The sequence below is a fragment of the Gallinula chloropus genome (genome assembly GCF_964237585.1).
Source record: "Gallinula chloropus genome assembly, chromosome: 1".
NCBI lineage: Eukaryota > Metazoa > Chordata > Aves > Gruiformes > Rallidae > Gallinula > Gallinula chloropus.
Window position 1 is genome coordinate 182,627,667 of NC_140085.1, and position 21,855 is coordinate 182,649,521.

Genomic DNA, 21,855 nt, shown 5'->3' on the forward strand with positions numbered 1-21,855 from the left:
ATTTGGTGGGCTGGAGTTGAGATTGTTTGGGTGACTTTTTTACCTCGCAGTTTCTTGATTTCAGAACTTTATATCAAATACACATCTTCATCTCTATCGCTCAAAAGTTTCCTGCTCAGTGCTGGCTAGATGCCTACCTGCATAATTCCAGCTTCTGGCTATTGTGGAGTTGTGTGTTAGAAGTATAAATTTATGGTGAATTATTCTATAATCTCAAAATTTTAAATTGCTCCTTTTTCATAATACCCCTTTCACTAGGATTTGTGATGTAATACATATACATCTATATTTAATTAATTGCTGTTCTGACTTAAAGGCTTCAGTTGCTTAACACTCTCACTAATAGACTGCACTTTTTTTAATACTGTATTAAGAACTGGTATTTCATAATGTATTGTTAGCTGGAAGGTAGGAATTGGAGCACTTTGGTAGCCTTACTGAAATAAATGTAACTACGTGACTTCTGGTATTATTCAGGATATGATGACAATGGCATTTGGGCTTCTGCAGTGGCAGTGCTTTATGTCATGTCTGTATGTATAGCAGCAGGCAGCAATCTGCCTGGAAAGCATGGAGACAAAAAGGTCCTAGTCAGTGGTGGCATCTCATTGTGGTAGGGGTCTCAAGAGCTGCAGGGACTGAAGGGGTTTGCCCTGAGGATGGGGGTCAGTTATCCCTGGAGTGATGGCAGCGTGGACCCTCGCAGTGCAGTGCGCCAGTCGTCAAACAAGGCCTGGGCTCTTCTCTTAAATGCTTATTTACCGCTCTGAACTTTGTACTTCTCATTGTTTGCTCCCAGCTAAGGAAGTGCTTATTTTGTGTCATTCCTGCCTGGCTTCCAGCATAGTAACAGTTCTCATACAAAAGCCGTGTCATCGTGCCAGAATTCTGCTGACTCGCTTAAAAAAACCCAAGATAACATCGAATATTTTCCTAAACTGGCTTGCTTATATTTTCGTGTTCTGTTACTTTATTTTGGAGTTTTAACAAACTTGTTCTTGGCAGGAGAAGATGCAGTGAAGCCAGCTGTAGTTTGAAAATGTTTTGATGTCGCAAATAATGAATGAATATTGTATTTAATTTAAAACAGAAAAATTTACTCCAGCACATGGCCTCCCCCGCCTACTTGTTTATGTTTGGAAGCTGCAGGTTATAGTTAACTCAGGTGAAACCTACCTATACTGTCTTGGCAACCGTGAAACATACCTATGCCACCCTTCATTTATTATTTAGTTACATCTTTGAGTTAGATAGTATAGCAAATTAATCAAATTTCCTTTAAACACCAGCAAATTCCATTCTTCTGTTAATGTCTTTTTCTATAGCAAGACTAGTCTGTACAGTAATTTCATTATTTTTAATTAACCTCAAGCGTTATTCTTCAAATTAACAAAGTGTGAGGAACGTGTAGCTTAGTTATTTGGGAAGTGTAGAACTAAAAAATTACAGTAAGGAAGGTTTGCCAGCTAAGTAATACTGGATTTTGAAAATATTTCCAAAAGTTGCTTAAAATTTTAGCTTCTCCATTCTTACCCTCCTCCCCCCCAATAATGAACCCATGAAAGCCTTTGCAAAATATTTTTCAGAAAGTTGATGGTTTGTGACAGAAACAAGGTAAGTGCATACTGTGTATCTCAGTATGTTCAAATGTTTTGCAGCTTTTTTAAGGCTTAACCCTTGTATCTTATTTGAGAACTCAAGTATCAAAGTATCACTGAATTACAGTGCAGCAATCTGAGGCAGATGTACCTTTGTCTGAAGTAATATCAAAATACTTACGTAAATTTGAGAGGTTTCTATACTTGTTCACCTGTGCTTTTAAGGTACAGTATAGGATTGCTATGCAACCTGTTTTCCTTTCTGAAGACGTGCTTTTCTCTATGGAAATTTTACAGCATTCTGAAAACTGCTAGGTTTTTTTCACAGCTGCATCATCTTCAGAGACTCACATTCATTCTAGGATTGAATAAAAACAGTGTATTTTTTTCTTTTGCTCCCATTTAATCAGGGAAGTCTTGGGGATTTTTTGCCAACAAAAATAATATTGCTACCAGTTACAAAAAAAAAAAATAAAATTGGCAACACTATTCTGTATATCAGATTCTGTTCCAGTACTCTGTTGTTCAAAAACATTGAGATTTGGTATTAATGATAGCTGTTATGGTAGCAAGCCTGCTTTTTTATTGAGTTATGTTATAATAGTATTAAATCAAATGTGTAGTTTTTCTCCTCTGCCTTACGCTCTGAATAGAATTGGGGTTTTATTATTTAGGCAGTAACAATAGATTTGTGTTGATCTTAAATGATCATTATTAATTTAAGGATTACTGGACAATAACAAATAATTGACTTCCTTTGTACATTAATTCTTGAATTCCTTTGTTGTGTACAGTGTCATATTATTCACCGTCTTGAGGATGACAGAAAGGAATTTCTATGTTGCCTGCAGGCTTTTTGTTTTGTCCCTCAGATGAACAGTTAAAGCCCTTGAGAACAAAGGATGGCAATAAAATAAAACACATTTTAAAAAGCACTTTACTGTCATAGTAATGCCTGTTATAGGAGCAGGGTCAATCTAATTGCTGTTCCACTTTCTTGAGGTACTGGAATTTTTCAAGGGCAATTCAGATGTTGTGGGAAGGGTCCCTTTTATTCAGTGCCAAGTAAGTGAGAACGGTTGTGAAGGTAGAGAATGGGTGGTGGGCTGCAGTTTTCACAGCTTGACCTGTTTTTGATCTGTGTGTCACTTGAGAAGGATTGAATGAAGGATGAGAGGGTTACTCTCTGTGCACCATCCACCTTCCAGTGCTGTGCAGGGTGTCTTCAGCCTAGGCCTAAATTTGTGTTTAGAATCTTGCTGCTTCCCCTTTAAAGGAGGAAACAAGAGCAGTATATATGTGGTGATGTCACTGCAGAGAAGCATGATTTTAAAATGGGAAGGTTTTCTTTGAAATTAAGTTGTAGAGTGTGAGGATCCCTTGTGTGATTCGGAACATTGTGGCATGGCTGTCCTCTGTTGTTACCTGATAACAGACACGCTAGGAAAGCATCAGGAGAGGGAGCAAGTGGTAGTTTTTTTGGAATATCATGTTAGTAAGCAAGTACCCTCATGACAAATAGAAAACAGTAGAGGATTAAAGCATTAAACGGGAACACTGAAGAGCTTTCTTCCCTTTTGAAACAGTAGTAACATGAACTTGAGTAGGGACTGCTTTAGTCCAATGGTAGAAGTGATGGAAAGGAGAAGCTGAGGTAATGCTGCATCTACCTGCAATCAAAGCAGAGCAGCTCAGGCACTGCTGTAGTAGAGTAGCTTCAACATGAGTAATTTTGTGTACGTGACTAATTCAATGTATGCCATTTGGGTCAGTTCTTGCACTCGTAGGCCATTGCTGTTGTCTTGGTTAAATTATTCCATCCCCTACCAACTTTTTTTTGTCAGAAGCAATGAAGTGGAGCAAAGTGGAAGCTGATGGGGGGACAGGGGGTGCTGGGTTCCCGCTTGCATTGCGGGAGGCGGGGACGAAAATAAAAATGAGAAACTTTCCCAGCGACAATAGCTTTGAACTCAAGCTGTGCTTCTGTGCAGCAAACTGACAAGGCTGGAGCTGGAAAGAAAGCTACAAGCATCTTCAGGCTTCTGCCTGGCCACAAATGCAAAAAGTGGCTTTGCGGCCCTAGAGAGAGGAGTCAGACCATTGGTGCTTTGGAAATGTGTCTACTCTATTTTGGCTGCTTTTCGGTTTATGTAGCTTAAGAAAATAAGCTTTAAAGGATCAGGGAAGAAGTTTAAAATAGCACCAGTGAAAAAGTGAGGAGATGATCAAGTTCCATTTTTTCCTTGTATCCTTCCCATCAACAGTCTCACTTTTTGCCTGAGCAGATTCCTGTTCCTTCCATTTGGCAGGTGGCTGTTCTTCAGGTTGGGTTATCCCATCTGGTGGTATGGGTTGGTGGCATTTGTGCAGTTTCTGATGGTACGTTTGTTCTGCAATGCTGTTTAAACACTTCTTTGAACCCAGTTAATGCTGCTGAACTCTAGCAAGCATGATTGTTTTATGAGTTGAGCTCATGTCAGTATTATGGTACCTCGTTTTTCATACTGTGGTAGTTAAGGAACAAAGCTCAGTAACATTCCTTCCTACTGTTTTTTCCCCTTGTGTCTCTATGCTTAAAATGAGAAATAAAGAATGAACAACTAGTTAAAAATCCGAAGCTTTTGTTCTATGGGTACAAGCACTCGGGGGATTTAAAATCTATTGTTTTCTTGTATGTCTGTATGCCATATATGAAGTCCATTCATTAAGGTCTTCAGCATTTTTTAATAGGTAAAATTCTTTTATATTTGGCTGAGATCTAGGACATACAGGTCAGATTGAATTACTACTCAAAGAACTTTTTCTCATTTATTTATTTTAAAAAAAAATTAAAGATATAATCCTTGTTATTTGTTTTCTGTAAACACTGTCATTATTTTCAGATGTCTAGCTGTGTATCAGTTAAGTTTTTGGGTATACTACATAAGCTTTGGAATCTATACTTGGTTCTGTTTGCAAGTGTTTCCTCAGTGTATTGAGTTCTGCAAATAATTACTCTTTATTAGACCAAATAAATTTTAATTGAATGTTTGCTCTTTTATATGCAGTCTGTTCCATTTCAAGATTTTAAAGATTAACACTAGTTTTATTTTACACAGTAAGAACTTTGGCTTAATTTGCTGTCTTGCTGTATGTGATTACATTTATTCATTCATTTTCATAAAGAAGTGTCGCTTTTCAAAGTCTGTCTTTCTGATGGCTAAAAAAATAATGTAACTTCTTTTTTTCTCTTCTCAGATTTATCCAAGAATAGATTAACTGAGGTTCCTACAGAGTTGTGCCATTTTGTGTCACTGGAAACACTAAATCTATACCACAATTGTATTAAAACTATACCAGATGCCATAGTGAACTTGCAGATGCTAACTTACTTAAATTTGAGGTAAGTTTATTTGCCACGTTTGTTTTGTTTATTTGCAAATATTTAAGGTTGTGGGGTTTTTTTGCCTGCACTTTCTGTGCTTCTGGAACAACTGGCTCCATTTTTTATTTTACTGGAAGCAGTAGTGCCAAGCATCATTGCCTGTAGATACAGCTCTATATGAAGTCATTGTAAAGGCCAAAATGTAAAACTAATTAGCTTGTGCAACAGAGATATGATGATAATTTGCTTTGTTAAACATTTTGAGGCAGTTTTGTGGAGCATGAATGTATGTCTTATATGCAGCTTTGTATCAGACCACTGGATTGGCTGTGAAGAAGAAATGTTTTGAAACTTGTGGAATTTTTCATTTTTTGTTTCCTTTAGTTTCAATTCAATTTTGCAACTGAATTCAGCAGTTCTTACTGAAATTACACAGGGCATTTTTTGGCATCTGTTTTCAGAGTTCAAGCATGTGTGTCTGCTCTCTGGACATCTTTGAACACTCATGCAGAAGCTAACTAAAATGGTTCTTACTGGGGTGTCACTTTAATTTACATTCATTGTTTTCCTATGGTTTAATACCCATTAAAAAGTTGAATTTTTAAGAAAACTTTCAGATATTCTGGGAAAGAGTATCTAATGTGTTACTCTGTTGAGCCTAAAATTTCTTCTGGGAATTAATCCACAAATCAGAATAAATTAATATTTTTAATCACCTGGAGATCACAAAGGATTGTGACATTTGTCATCTTTAAGTTCTAGCTTCTTGAGTAATTGTTTTTAGAATGAGAACCTAAATATTTTTGAAGTTTTCAACCAAACTTTGCCTTTCCTTGCAAGTACTCTTCATAAAAACCTGGTGCTTGCTTCTCCTGCCACCCCAAATAAGATGTGAAGAAAAGAATCACTTAAAATTGTATCAATTTTAGGAAAAAGTAAGATATGGCTTAGTATATGCCTTGTAAAGAAGGAAGCCATTGATGGTCAAGGGGTTTTTCACTGTATTTACCTGGATTAATATCATAGAATCATAGAACAAGAAGTACTGAATAATTTTCACTAGTGTGTCATGAAGTAATTGAGAAGATAGCAGTTTTATCTGTAACTTATTTGTCTTTCAATTGGAACAAAAGATGTTTGCTCTACTGACACGTAAAACTATAGAAATGTTTAAAAAGAAATTGGCTCAATTGACTTTCCTGTACTCATTAGGAAGGGAAGTAGCTGATTTAGATGACAACCAGACTTGTTCCAATATTATTAAACTGATAAAATACAGTTTTTCCAGAGTGGTAAATTCCCCAATGCTGTTTAGTCAGTGAGACAGTTATTTTTGGAGTGCAAGTGTTTTCCTAGCGATTGCCATTTGAAAATCTAAATTTTATCTGCATAAAATCTTACCCTTCAAAATGAAGGACGTTTGCAACTCTGACTTTACATGAGCATACAATAAAATGTCACCGGTGTTTTTACTGGGTTTTTTTTTTTGTTTGTTTGTTTGTTTTGTTACAGTCGAAATCAGCTTTCTTCTTTGCCAGCTTGCCTGTGTGGTCTTCCTCTAAAAGTCTTAATTGCAAGTAACAATAAGCTAGGTTCCCTTCCGGAGGAGATAGGTCAGCTAAAACAGTTAATGGAACTGGTATGTTACTGATCTTGTTTTATTTTTTTATTTTGACTTCATTTGTACTTAATTAGAAACAGTAAAATTCACTTTGCACATGTATTTGAATAAATGCTTAATAGAATGCAGGTTAAAAAAGAAAAAGCTTTTGAACTTCTTGGGTGTGTTGGGTAGTAACACAATACTAGTTTCCTTTATGTTCTTCAGGACCCCTCTGAACACCACCACTGATCCTGGTTCATTCAAAACCCATCTTCTAAGTTCATCACCGTTACCGGTTCCACACACTGCAAGGACTGGCTCCCTGTTTTGCCATATCAGATTTACAGTTCTGGCATCAGGCTCTGCAAAGCTTCATCCCCCTCTGTAGCACCCTCCCCTACTGCTTCCTTTCTCTCTGTTATTACTACCAGCTTACCACTTTGCATTCCACTAGCAATACTGGTTTCATCAGTCTGTTTTCATTTTATTTCACTGTTTTTGTTATGCAGCCCTCCCTTCCTGGGACACCCATCTAAACAGGTCTGAAACATGATATTCCTCTTGTTTTCAAAGCTGTCCACACAGCTACTGTTTCTGCAAGCAGTTAGATCATCTGTAATATATTGTCTAGTACATGAGAATCTGAAAAGGCTTGTTTGGTACCTTAATGTTATTTTGATTGCACTTTTTAAAAAAAGTTTGTATGTGGAAAATGTGTATAAGAGGATGCTTCCCTTTCTCTGCCTTCATCTTCTTTTTTTGTACGTGGTAGGCTCTGAGTTCTGTATGGCATATGCACTTTGTCTTGTGGTTATTTCTGTTTGCCTTCACCTCCTAAGTTACAAACTGACAAACCAACAATCTTTTGACACTGCTAATCTATGCATAGTTAAACAATGGTATTTGAACTTTCTTCCAGCTGCTGGTATCTCCATTGGCAGTATTTATCCTGCACATCTTTTTGGTGTCTGAACGTGCTTGCTTATTGTATTATTACTTCCATAGTAGTAATAGTAGTTCCTCTACTAAATTACCTTACAGAAATTAAGCTGATCATGGTTTAGGCTCCAGTGCTGCTACTGGTTCTTCATTTTTGCAGTGAAGTGGCAACTGTGGGGCTTTTCTCCTTCTTACTTTGAGTACAGCATCATGTTGTGTCAGGCTTCTGTTATTTATTACAACTGATCTGGCAGTTGCCTTTTTGCTTTCTGGGTTATACCTGAAGTTTGTTTGTTTTGTTTGCTGAGCACTGTTAATTTATCTCATCAGATTTTTTTGTGTGTGATATGCTTAATTAGATTACTGAAATGGTTTTGATTTAAAACAATTCAAAACATTAGGCTTTACTACTGGGTTTGTTGTGCTTAAAATAGATTCAATAAAAGATTGTAATTCCAGGTTTACATATAATTAAATTTGAACAGTATCAAACATATCCTAATTCAGGGGATGTGGATGACTGAATAGATAATAAACAATGATTGGAACCTGTTAGCTCTTGATTGCTTCAAGTTTAATGTAGCCTAACTTAGTGGTGGATGGCTTGTGAAATAACTGAAAAACTTGGCCTGATTCTGTCTGGTCAAAATCACCTGTATTATTTTTTTTAACTGAGGTCTGTGATAATATTTTCAGTGAGAAGATTCTGAAATACTCATAGCTAATTTCCCCTGCAACTTTGTTTGAGCCCACCCAGTAAGGTGAAGTAGTGCTGATGCTGGAAGTGTTTCACTTATTAGTAAGAGTTTGTATGTAGCTTAATAGTAGCCCTTATCCTTGTTTTAGAATTTTGAAAAGATAAAATATAACAGCTTGAAAATCAGTGTAGTTTGTACTTAAAGGAGGTTTGTTTCTTTTAAAAAAAATTAAATGTTTAGATTAACTTCTAGGATACTGGATTTTCATTTTGCTTTCTGTTACATTATAATTTCAGTGTTACTCTTTGTCACGAAGAACAGAGTTCCTGTTCTAAAAATATTTCACCTGAGAGGAGGTGGTGGATGCCCCGTCCCTGGAGGTGTTCAGGGCCAGGTTGGATGGGGCCCTGGGCAACCTTGTGTAGATCCAGGCTGGAGATTGGTGGGGCTGCCTGTGGCAGGGGTTTGGAGCTCTATGATCCTTGGGGTCCCTTCCAACCTATGCCATTCTGTGATTCTATGGGAGGCTATAGCACCGTGTCACTTCGGTAGCCTACAAGAGTTATGAAAGCTGAAGAAGGTCTGATGCTGGTGCTTTGTGATTAGAGGAGGGGAGTGGGAAAGTAAATATCAAGTTTTTGTTAAATTGGGCATGGTTCTGTTCAGATGCCCTGATTAGTTTGATGCCACCATGAGCGTTTGGCACGTTTGCAGTGAAATGAGTTGCATGATTTAGCTGAATGACTGAACTGTGATGTATTGGGAAAAGCAAACAGTGGTAGGATTGAGAGCCAGTATCTGTATTGGCATATATATAATGCAGTTCAGGTAATAAGGTGAGCATTGTTCTAAAATGAGTAATTAAAAAAGAAAGACTAAGTCATACTGCAGTTGTGGCTCAAAACATTGAGCTGTGTGAGAGCAGTGCCAGCCTGAACAGCACGTGGCCTCAAAGCAGCACCACCACCCACCCCGTCTTCTGGCAGGGCGCGCTGTTGTTCTGGTACCTGCACAGTGCTGCTGCTGGCCTGGCCCAGGGTCGATTCTGAGAGGGGCCAGATGCCACCTGGTTGCACACAGTTCTTTATTACTAGGACTTTGCCAAGCATCCTCAGTTTCCCAAAGTGTTTTACAAGCTGCATACAGAAAAATCTGTGTGTATGTAGCAAATGGATTCTTTTTTTTTTGTTATATTGCCTTTTTGAAAGAAATTTTTCTTCTGTAGCTGCTCTAGAATGATGTAAGTATAGTTTGCTGCAAATTAGGTTAGATATTTCCAACTTTAAGATTCTGGGCTTATATAGCTGTCAGATCTATCTTACAACTATGAAAATAATATAGAAATAATTCTCAAGTCAGGATACATTACAATTATTTGCAAAATTTGATTGGGAAACATACTTTTATTTGCAGCTGCATAACTCTTATCATACTAATACTTTCAAGCCAGAAGGATGAGTGCAAAACTGGTGTGAAGATAATATGAAATTCACTTTCTATCAAAGAAAAGTAATTGGGCAGAAATTGCTCAGTAATTGTATCCAAAATTATCTCAGACGTGCAGTAAATTCTGTTCTGCATCCTATCAGGCAGTACTACACGCCTGCCTTCTTCAGGGAGCGGCTTTCTCCGTCTCTGGGATGCTCCTGTCTCACATTGGAAGCCTTTAAATCTTTGCATCAGGGATTGAGGTCCTTCACCTCATTCATCTAATCTGGACCAGCAGCCTGACTAAGTGGGAGCTCCTACCTTCTGCTACCTAAAAGCATCCCTGTGCTTATTCACTGTGTAACTTCTTTGTACCTTCCATATGGCTTTTATGTCACAAGGTGTGACAGATTCCATGTGCTTATTAGGCATAACAGCTCAGTCAGTAGTCCCAGGCTTTCAAATGGATGTAAGGAGGAAGCTTACCTCAATTTGGATTGTTTGGGTGTACTCCTGTGTGTCAATAAATATGCTATGTTGGAGCCAAAGTACCATATTTGGTTTTTTGCTTTTGTTCTGCTGAATTTTACTGGTTTAAGACCCTTTAAACTTTACCATTAAAAATGTTGATGGTTTTTATTTCTTTTCATGTCGTTGAGCTTCATGCCACAGAAATGGATGCTAAATTTAAATATACCTTGCAGCTCTCTAATCTTGAGAAATTGTCTTGTGTTGTCATGGCAGGGCAAAATAGAATTGATGCAAAAGGTCTGACCTTCAGCAAACACTAGACCCTGGAATTTGAGTAGGTGTTTGGACTTGAGTTGTCTGAAGACATCCATAAAGCAGAGTTCCAGCCTGCTAGTTATCTAGTTCTTTAAAAACATTAGCCTGTAAACTGTAGGCATTTGACTTTGATAGTATTGTTTCCATTACTGCCAAAGTAATGGGAAAGATGAACATGGTCTCTGGCACATACACAGTCATGAAGTCTAAGAATAGTAAGGAGTATAAGTATAGCTAGAAATAATGTTACAGGTCTTTGTTTTCCACAGCTAGTCAAGCACAGTAATAAAAAAGCTGGATTGCAGTGTTTAGTAGGATAAAAGATACTACTGTCTCTAGGGATCTTGTGAATGCTGACGTGCTGTCATAGCAGATCAGTCTTACTGAGGATGTTTTGAAACCTTGTAAGTGGACTTTGTTTTTCAGGCTATACACTGTCAGGCTTTTTTTGTCTTTTTCCCATTTCCTCTCCAGTTCTCTTTCCCTGACTTGTTATGATGTGTGTGCATAAGTGCACTTGGTCTATAGTTTCTCTACCCCAAGGTGACTTTAAGTGTAAAATTTTGTGCTCTAAAAATTGAGTATCTAATTATGAAGTTGTTTCAAGTCGGTAAATTAAAAATAGGGCAGTAAAGCTTTAAAAATAAATGGTCTGGGAACAGTGCAATTAACCATACTTTGTGCCAACTTGAGCAATAAATGCACTCATTAACTGGGATTTTTAATTTCCTTATCTGAAAGCTAAAATGATTTCCCGTCTGTTTTGACAAGGGAAGGAACCTTTGGCAACAGTGAGATTCTGTTATGAGAAGAAACTTGTCTTATACAAGGGCAGTGTTGATGTAACACTCTTGATTAGTATTAAAGCAACGTTCTTCAAAGAGATGACTTGGAAATCTGGCTTACTTTTAGGAAGTCTGAGAGTTTGAAACAATCAAGAGTTAGGAGCAAACATCCCAAAAATACTCATTTGTTTCTTCAGGAAAATTCCACACTTGGCTCTCGTATGATGAAGCACTGTTTCCTTTTTTTAATGTAGAAATGGAAGCATAATTAGGCTGTTACTCAAATATACAGGTTACTTGGGATGTAAGCAGAGGTATCAATTCTTTTTGATTCTGCTTTAAGTACAGGTGGTTTGGCAGTAAAGAAAAACAGTATCTGAAAACTCTTGTTTGAGACTGACTTAATCCAAGATATTGATCTTTAGTACACATTTGTAGCAGTTTTACATTAGCAAGTGTTAAAAGTACAATATTTATTACAGAAATACTAATATATAAGCTTGTTCCTTAAAAATATGCTCAAAACAGCAATAGCTTTCTGTAGTGATGCTCAGGAAAGGCCTATGTTCAATTATCTCCTCAAATACGAGGACATAATACGGGCAGGTCTTGCTTGGTGTTCTACAGATATGCAACATACTGAGCACTCTTGCTTAAATATTCCCTCTAGAAGAACAGGAACCATATTTAAAAAATCAGATCCACACAGAATAACTTTTATATTTCACCCAACCCTTTTGGTTGCACAACATGGTACTGAGTTCTTGGTGTGAACAAAAGAACAAACAGGTAGAACATATTAAGGAACTGGTTTTGAATGTTGTTGTAGAAGTTAAAGTGAATTTCAAAATCAGCTTGTTCTCCAAATAAGTATTTACTGTTGGTTTTAAGTAATGTGTATTTTCTCATGTATTTAGTTTTGCGTTGTGTAGACAGAAATTAGATGGTTCCATGTTTTCAGGTTAATAAAGTGTTACAACAGTAACAGCAAATAATGTACAATTTCACATCTGTATTAGTTAATATTTAGGAGACAAGAGTTCATTATTTCTGTTACTTTTGCTGTAGGATGTCAGCTGTAATGAAATCACAACACTGCCTCAGCAGATAGGCCAGCTGAAATCTTTAAAAGAACTCAATGTCAGAAGAAATTACCTCGAAGTTTTACCCCAAGGTAAAAGAAAGAAAATAATTCCTAATATCTTTATGATAGCTGGTTTTATTAGCTTTTTTATCAGGTGAGTATGACTGATTAAAAAGTAGTAATTACCTTGTGGTTGAATGTATTCCCTTTGAGCTTGCGGAATTAGTGGTGCTAACTAATTACATGAGGGTTTCTATAAACAAATTATTTTTATGATTCTAGACATCTTTTAAGTTGTAGAAATAGTTTCCTGTGAATGGAGAATGGGAACAGCAGCAGAGTTTCAGGAAAAAAAAATTCAAAGTCTTTATTTTAAAATTTATTGTCACTTGTATAACAGTAACTCTGTTCATTTCCCAGTATAGAATGGAGTAAATGTTGGTAGTATTCCTGCCTGAGTTTGTATTTTTCCTGAATGCAAAATAAGGTTTATTCAGAAATATGTTATTTGATGGCAAAAATAAAGACATAAATAACACTTCCTCTCTTTTTTGTTACTTTTAGAACTAGTACAGCTTCCTTTGGTAAAGTTCGACTTTTCCTGCAATAAAGTACTTGTGATTCCAATTTGTTTTAGAAAAATGGTGCAGTTACAAGTACTACTACTTGAGAATAATCCTTTGCAGTCTCCACCAGCACAGGTAAGTAACATCAATAATTCAAATAATGCTGTAGTATCGGGTGGACGATAACAATGTATGACCTATACAAAGGAACCATCTGCAATTGCAGGTTTCTGAAGCTTCAGCCATCGCAGACATTAGTGTCTTATGTATAAAGAAGAGCTAGAAAATATCCTGTGTTCTGTGCTCCTCTTGAATGAACATAAGTTGAGATGTTTTCCATTACATTAGCTGCCTGTTTGCTTTTGTCATTCCTGTCTATATATGAAACTTAATGCTGGAATATGTATATAACATTGAAAAGAAGAATTGAGAAACTTCATGGATACATTTTCTCTTTGTTAATAAAAGCCAGTTCTAGAAGGTGATTTACTGTTAACTTAAATATGCAGGCAGTCTAGAATGTAATCCACATGAAATTTATTTTACATTACAGCATAAATTTATAGATTATGATACACAAAGAAATCAAACTTCTGTTCTGAACTGTAGGTGATGTGGAGAAGGTTGATAATAAATGAATGGAACGAGTGCTTGCTGCCTGAGGGCGATTTCATTGTTGTTGACTTGCTGGACAGGAGTTTCAAACTAACTCCAGTTCTGAAAGCTACAATTGTTCCAGACCAACAGTTATTGAAACCCTTGAGGGATTTTATTACATTGGAGAAATGCCTTTCACAACCCATCGCTATGGTTTTACTATACACAAAAAACACAGGGCAAGTTTCAGCAAGCACTTGAGCTAGAAATGTGCACTTTAAGAAAAAAAAAAAAAGCAGGTAAAATGCATCATTGCCAAATATATCCTGGGGTGCATCAAGCATGTCATTGCCAGCCAGTGCAGTAAGGGGATTGTCCCACTCTGCACTGTGGTGATGCGGCCTCACCTCAAGTACTGGGTGTAGTTTTGGACACCACAGTGCAAGAGTGACACAGAATTTTTGGAGAGTGTCCAGAGAAGGGCAGTGAGGATGGTGAAGAGTCTGGGGAGGAAGACTTACGAGGAGAGGCTGAAATCTCTTGGCTTGAACAGCCTGGATCAGACAGAGGGGAGACCCCATTGCTTCCTGTGGCTTCCTGATGAGGGGGAGTGAAGGGGCAGGTGGCAATATCATATCTTTGGTGACCAGTGGTAGAACCCGAGGGAATGGTATAAAGCTGTGACAGGGGAGGTTAGGCTAGATGTTAGGAAGAGGTTCTTTACTGAGAGAGTGGTCAGGCACTGGAACAGGTTCCCCAGGGAAATGGTCACAGCACTGAGCTTGACTGAGTTCAAGAAGCATCCGGATGATAGATACCCTCAGTAAAATGCTCTGACCTGGCTGGTCCTGTGTGGAGCCAGGAGTTGGACCTGATGATCCTTATGGGTCCCATCCAACTCAGGATAGTCTATAAAGACGCTTGGATATTAGTAAAAATAATGTGACTAAGAATATAAAGGATGTAATGATGAATTAAATGTCATCATTGACTATTTTTGGAAAGTAATTATTCAATTTATGGCTAGTAATAGGTCATAACAATATATTTTATCATAATTCTTTTTGGCTTTTCTAAAGTGTAAAATACATTCTCTTTGAAAATAATTGATTGGGTAACTAAAGCAGTTCTTAGGTTGTTTTTTTTTTTTAATGAATAAACCCTGCTTTTCTTTGTGATACCTGTTGTGACAGTATGAGTTGGTATGCAGGGAGTATTATGCTAAGTGACAGTTAGAATAATGCATTACTTTTATTCTAGTTATAAACTTAACTTTTTTTTTTTTCTTATCAAACAGATCTGTACAAAGGGTAAGGTGCATATCTTCAAATATCTGGCTGTACAGGCCTGTCAGATTAAAACAGCAGACTCGTTATATCTTAATGCCATAGAACAACAGCATTTGCCACAACCCGTGGAGGAGAGGTATGTATGAAAACAAAAAAAAATTGAGTTTTTTTATGTAACATTTAGGAACCAAGTTAAATATGTTTATGTCTTCAGCTTTCAGAGTTTAGTTTGCTTGGATGATATTTAGAGTCTACTTATTTGAGTGGAAATCTGTTTGGCTTTGATATAGCTTATTCTAATGAAATTTGTGTAAGAGTCTAGAGCAGACTATTTTTAACAATCAATACTGATTGAAGTTGACAGCACATCAGGAAAGAGATTAGAAGCAAACTGTAGGTTAACAGCTTAATAGTAGGCTACTGGAACATATTGAAGGTAATTGAGATGGTAGTACCATTAGGTGTTCGGACTTTCTTGTAATTCTGTTAACACTTACAAATAAGTTGTGATTTCTTCTGCTGGTTTGTGTTTTGTGTGCTTTATATATTAGAGCTGCACAGTTGTTTTAAGCATTTTTATTATTCCAGAGGCTTATGCATCCAGTCAAGAGAATTGCATGAATGCTGAGACCCTTTCAACATAAAATGGGCTAATATGTTAGCAAAATGAAAGACAATCTTTAAAGTCCTACATCCAACAGCTAAGAAATGTCATGTTGTATGGTGGTTTAAGGACAAGAACTAGATAATGAAGCAGTTCTTTTTTTATGAGAATCTCCATAGGCAGTTGGAAAACAGTTTTTAGCCAGCTCTTTCTCAACTAACATGGGATGTAACCCATCAGAGAAAGTACGATAATGCTTTGTTTTTGTAGAGTAGTGTTCAATAATAACAAAATGTTGATCTAAATAAAAATAGAGATGCTGATGCTAACACCCTGGGGGGCGAGGGGGTGAAAAAAGAACTATTATGGAGTCTCTCTGACAGTCATCTCGATAAAGTTTCAAGCAGATTGTTTTTCTTCATGTATATTTGGTGACACCTTGGTGGATAAATAGCAAAGGTGGGAAGAATCCAGGTTGAAGAGTATGTTTTCCACTTGGGAAACACCTACTGGTTTTCTGTTTTGCTCTTTTAGTATACAGGAAGATTGACAGGAGCATCATGTCCTGTATGGTATTTTGTTCATATAGGAGCGGTTTAGGGTAAGGGTAGAGCAGAATTGGTAACAACCTAATGCTCCATCACATAATTGCCAGACTTTTATTTTAGTGAATAATTTCACACTTTTAAAGGAAAACCATAACCTAGTTACGATTTCCATAACCACTTTCTACCCAAACTCCTTAGTGTTTACTGATAAAAGATAATGTAATATTAGGGTTAATCATCTACTTTATTCATATGAAGACTGATACTATTATTTATCAAATTGCTGTGTCAGGCTGAATTCAGGATTGCAAATGAGAGGTTAATAAAGCACATTAAAAAATAAAAAGTTAAGTGGTGAGTGTATTGTGTCTAATAATGCACTTCAAAATTAAGTCATACGAGGTAATGAAACCAGAAGAGAGAGCAGTTGCCATTATTATAGTCATTTTCTTAAAAAACTAAATTTCAAGGTCTATTTTAAAGCACCAAAAGGAGGTTTCTGTGTTAATAATTACATCACGCCGTAGGGAGGTATCAGTTCATTCCTAATGCAGCAGTGGTTATAATTAAATCAGTTGACTCCAGTTTAAGTTCAACTAGTTTAGTTGCCTTGGCTAAATGACTTCAGACTCCTGTGCTACTTAGCAAATAACTAAATATTTTTACTTAGTATATAAAGGCAAGCTTTGTAGCAGATATTTTTTCTTGTTTTCATTAATCTTGCGGCTAACCAGCCATTCTATCTGATCTATTTTGCTATCAACCAGCCTGCAGATGTGTAGCTTGTAACCCATACTAAGCTATTAAGACTGGTTGGGCTTTTGCTGTAAGTGAAAACAAGACAGAATTCTAACTGCATGATGTGATAACCTTCTATTGATTAGTCTTTTGTTGTTGTTGCTGTTCACATCTAGCATTGATGACATCTACCCAAGTAAAAAGGACTCAGATTCAGGTGTTGGTAGTGATAATGGTGATAAACGTTTGTCAGCCACAGAGGTAAGTTGTCTGAAATTTGTGTCCAGCTCTTCTTTCCTTCACACCCATATTTTGACTAACTTAAATTGGGTAACCGTGTAAAGACATTTTTAGCCATCAAAACTCTGCAACCACATCCTTGGCATGAATTTCTCTGTAGAAAAAGACAAAAGGAGACTGGGATACTTTTTTGTCTCTACACTTTCTGGAGAAGGGCAGGGAGATACTTCTTACACATGGTCAACAACCTACCAATAGTGAAAATTCACTACAGTTTTCAGGCAGTTTACATAATCTAGGGAATGAGGACCAAACCAGAATCTACATGTGCTGTTTCCAGTGACATAAATGTTCCCACAGGCTATACACCTGGCTGCTTCTCACATGTTTTCTCTCTGACTGATGATGACATTTCCTGTTGGGAATTAACAGGAGTTCACTGTGACCAGTCCCACTATGTTCTGTGGTATCGTGGTTATGGCAGTTTGATGTAGCATAGGAAACTTGGAAACTGCAGTTCTTAATGCCTTTACATGCTCTGGCAGTTAGGCAGTGCTGGAAGTAAGCCTTCAAAATTTCTTGAGCTATATTTTGTGACTGAGCAAAGAGAAGGGATGGCTTTCTGAGAGTAATGTTGTCCTAACCAGTTATAGCTGACTTGCATGACCTTTTTTTCTGAGGCCCAAGTAGGCTGAACAGCGTACTGAATCTAGTTGGAGTTGAACAGAATAATTGATTATAAATAAGTAAATAATTTGCAACATAACTCAGTGAGGATCTCTCTGAACTGTACAATGAATGGGATTTGTGGTCTGACCTAATGGGAAATGTTCAGGTCACAATAAAGAATGGGCTTCTTTCTACTTAATTTCACACTGATTCATTAGTCCTTCACTCCTCCTTCGAGCAAAAGAGATTCTGTTGCTTCTGGAACAAATGTATAAAGAATCAAAATTAGGTACTGAATTTTTAGTTACTAAAAAGTAAATTGAAAATTAATCCACTTACACACTGATTGTTCTTTTAAAATAGAAAAGCACTTAAAAAATCACCACAAGGATTTCCACCTATTTGGGTAAATTCATGCCAGGTAGAAATGAAGCAGAAGCACTGTGATCTCTAGCCAGGTTTGTAATAGTGTCTGTCTAGTTGTAAGAGCATGCAGTCCATTCAGAGACACAAACTGTTTTGCTATTCTTTTGTTTCCTGAAGCTGAGTCAGCTGGTTATGGGATCCTTTTTCCAGAATTTCCTCTTTAGCTATAAATAACACTTTTAGAAAATGGATGGACCATCTTTCCCATAGTAAAAATGTGGTGATAAGGATGCTGGGAAAAAAACTGTTTTAAAGACAACCAACAGTAAACCAGTATATTTTTATTAGCACAGAGGCTTTAAATATGAGACCTTTTCACTCATTCCATCCCTGCCTGAATACTGCTGTACTACTATTAAGGTGAAAACAGATGCCGAGATCAGTAATCCCAAATGTATTTGATTGGTAAATTCACCGCTTGCTTTTCCTTCTGAGGTGACCTTTAACACCTGTCTTACACTTGAGAATTGTGCAAGCAATTAGTATGTTGCAAATACAAATTCACATACTTCTTAATTACAATCAGCAATCTATGTACTGACCAAAGCTTAGACAGACATTAAAATGTTCAGTCATAAACTATCATTAAAACCTATCTTTGGAGGGTTTTACGAATACATCAGACAAATAAAAACAAACTACAGCTTAGTCTGAAGGCTGGTGGCTGTCGAGTTTCAGCTCTTTTACAGGAAATACAAGGTCATTTTGCGTGTGAAACTTAAAAGCAGTAACTTAAATGAATCACTTGTTTGAATACTAATGTATTTTCTAGGAAGCTTCTTAATTAGCTTTAGGCCCATGCACATAGAAGAGAGTATTTGATGAAATGAACAATTTATCTATCTGGCTTGTTGATAGGGTCATTACAGGGTCAGTTCTGTAGTTATCTGTAGCTATAGTCATCTCTGGCATTTCAAGTTGAAGATGTTTGGCAGTGCTGCTGCAAAATTGATCATGGCAACTTGAAGTCAGATTCTGCTTTAAGATAGTATACTCATGTACCTCATCTTTGAGGAACAGCGTGGCATTTTTGGCTGATTTTTCCACCTTCCTTTGGCCATAATTTTTATTTAATTGAAATTCATTAGAACAAGAAGGTCCTTGTTAAGATTCAGGTGGTGTCCATGCTTTATTACCCATTAGAGAAATGCATCAGTACCAGCAAAAATATATATGAGGATTCTTTCAAAATGCATAATTTGAGTGTTGAAATATTGTTGGATCTTTTTGACTCTTATATGTCTGTTGTCTTCTGTTTGCTAGCTGCATGAAAATAAAGCTATGAATGAAAATATTTCACCTCTGAATGAGCCATGCTTCTGTATTATTGAAAGCTGCTTTAGATAGTTTCTATTTTGTAGTATACTGGCAGGAAACACCTGGAAAATCAATTGCAGTATTCTGTAGACCCTGGAAGTGAGGTGTAGTCTGTTAAAGGAATGATTTTCTGTTTCTGAAGTGAATGGCCCATAGCTTTTCTTTTTTTAAAATATCAACACTCAAAAATGTTTTCCTGAAAGCTGTATGTATTCCTCTAAGAAAACAAATCTTGCCTGTTTTAGTATTCAGAACTTGTAGGAATGCATATAAGAAGTACATCTTGCTGTAATAGTCTCAAATGACAGCTGTGAAAAGGAAGAAAACATGAATCTTTGAATTAGAATAACTAATAATGATCCCTTCCCCAGTCCTGCTGGGCACACCAGTTCTGACACAAGCCAGGATGCTGTTGGCCTTCTTGGCCATCTGGGCACACTGCTGGCTCATGTTTGGCCAGCTGTTGACAATCATCCCAGGTCCTTTTCCACAGGGCAGCTTTCCAGCTACTCTTCCCCAAGCCTGTAGCGTTTCAGGGGCTGGTTGTGACTGAAGTGCAGGACTTGGCACTGAGGCCTTGGCCCATTGATCCAGTGTGTCCAGGTGCCTCTGTGGAGCTTTCCTACCCTTAATCAGATGAACACTCCCACCCACCTTGGTGGGAGTATCATCTGCAAATGTACTGAGGGTTCACTTGATCCCCTCATCCAGATCATTAATAGAGATATAAAGAGCACTGGCACCAACACTGAGCCCTGGGGAACACTGCTTGTGTCCGGCTGCCGACTGGCTGTAACTCCATTCCCCACAGCTATTTGGGCCCGGCCATCCAGCCAGTTTTTTGCCTAGTGAAGGGTACACCCACCCAACCCATGAGCAGCCAGTTTCTCCAGGAGAATGCTGTTGGGAAATGGTGTCAAAGGCATACTAGTTTTTGCTTTAGCTCACTTCTAGGGAGAACATGAGCAGGTTGCTGCCATTCCTACAGAACAGCAGAGCCACGGTGGCGTGGGACAAAAGTGAAGGCTGATATATCATCTCTTCTTTGTGTAGCCACTATCTGTAAAGTCTTAAGAGGCATAAGCATGTAGCTTAGGTAAGGCATAATAAGCATGTACCTTAGGTAATATGTTTTAGTGTATCAGCTGATACAGCTGAAAAAAATGCATGAGCTTTTAGGTGAATGATGAAAACCTAGTGTACTTGAGAGTTTGGGTTTTTTTCAGGTCCACCACTTACTCTAATGAAAGATACTGCCTCAGCCTAGGAAGCTCATCTTGCTTACTTCAGGCATTATATTAACAAGCCAAATGGTAGCACAGGGGAGGGGAGTCTTGGAGAGCGAGGGGAAAAAAAGTGATGCAAGGCTCAGTTTTTCTACAGACTTCAGTGGCTCCAGGAATTCCACGTTTTTAGCTGTCCCAGGAAGGGATGCAGAAAGCATCAAAGTACAAAAGTGTCACTGCAATGGGAGGACTAGTGCCATAAGCAAGACAGGAAATTACAACAGATGAGTTGTGCTCCTTGTCAAGCCTCCTCTGAGGCTGTATTCAGTATGAGTAGTTTCCTACAGCAGGATTTGGTCACGTTAGGTGCTCTGGTGTCCTCTCCCATATTAGTTTGCTGCTCTTTAGTGAACACTCTTCTCAGTACATACATTTTTATCAGTCTTGTTTGAGCTGAAAGAAGTGTTTTTCTCTTACCTCTTCTTAGCCATCTGATGAAGATACTATCAGCTTTAATGTTCCAATGTCGGACATCTTGGAAGAAGATCAGGTTGTAAAGGAAGATTCAGGTCACCATGCTAACTCAAGAAAAGGTTGGAATGCAAAAGTAGAAGTAGTTAAATATGGGGAAATTCTGTTGATAATTCTATGTATAATACTAAAATCAGTCTGCAAAAATCACAGCCCTAAAGGTATCAATCTTGTACAAAACCAGGGTCCTTTGCTGTAGTTGGAGTTAATGCATTTACACTTTCTTATTCAAATTAGCATTTCCTCTGGAAAGTAATAAATCTCTTCAGATTTTGAGAGAAGGTGTAATTTTATCTGAATTTTATTGAAGTTACTTAGGTTTTTCTAAATTATATCTACATACTGATAAACAACATTTCTCCAGGGTCTGTACATATTAATGATAAATGGCAGGACAATGGCAGTGAGTTGCATATGGAAATGACATGAATAGCATCAGCCTTTCCCCAGTGTTACATACTAGATTAAACAAACTTGAGATGCTCATCAGAATTTAGTAGAATAGTAAATGAGATCAGAAAAGCATTACATCCTACCTACAGTGTTTATTAGCACAGTGGAGAGGATAAATTATAGGATGAGACCTCCTCAAGCAGAGGAGAAAATTATTGCTGCCACATATCCCTGAAAGTAGTGTGCATAAGCAAGAGATTGGTGTAGACTCTGAGGGCTCTGAATCACCGGTTTGAGTTCTGCTGAGTTTGAGTGTTTATTATGGTATAAGAACTCTGAAGTTGCATTACACTGCAAGTCACTGCCTGAAATATCTGGATGTCCTGAAACAGTCTCTAGCTGTTCAACTTACTGGTACTAGCAAGA

The 21,855-nt window shown here is 37.4% G+C and overlaps 1 protein-coding gene across 1 annotated transcript in view; it reads left to right on the plus strand.

The window, feature by feature from the left end:
• LRCH1 (leucine rich repeats and calponin homology domain containing 1) overlaps positions 1-21,855 on the plus strand; it is a gene marked incomplete at both ends in the record, with an annotated part of 112,697 nt that overhangs the window by 55,279 nt on the left and 35,563 nt on the right. The window contains 7 exons of the mRNA XM_084269530.1: positions 4,836-4,980; positions 6,475-6,601; positions 12,270-12,375; positions 12,850-12,986; positions 14,746-14,873; positions 16,804-16,888; positions 20,993-21,098. Coding sequence (XP_084125656.1) covers positions 4,836-4,980; positions 6,475-6,601; positions 12,270-12,375; positions 12,850-12,986; positions 14,746-14,873; positions 16,804-16,888; positions 20,993-21,098 — 834 coding nt within the window. The remainder of the gene's footprint in view (positions 1-4,835; positions 4,981-6,474; positions 6,602-12,269; positions 12,376-12,849; positions 12,987-14,745; positions 14,874-16,803; positions 16,889-20,992; positions 21,099-21,855) is intronic.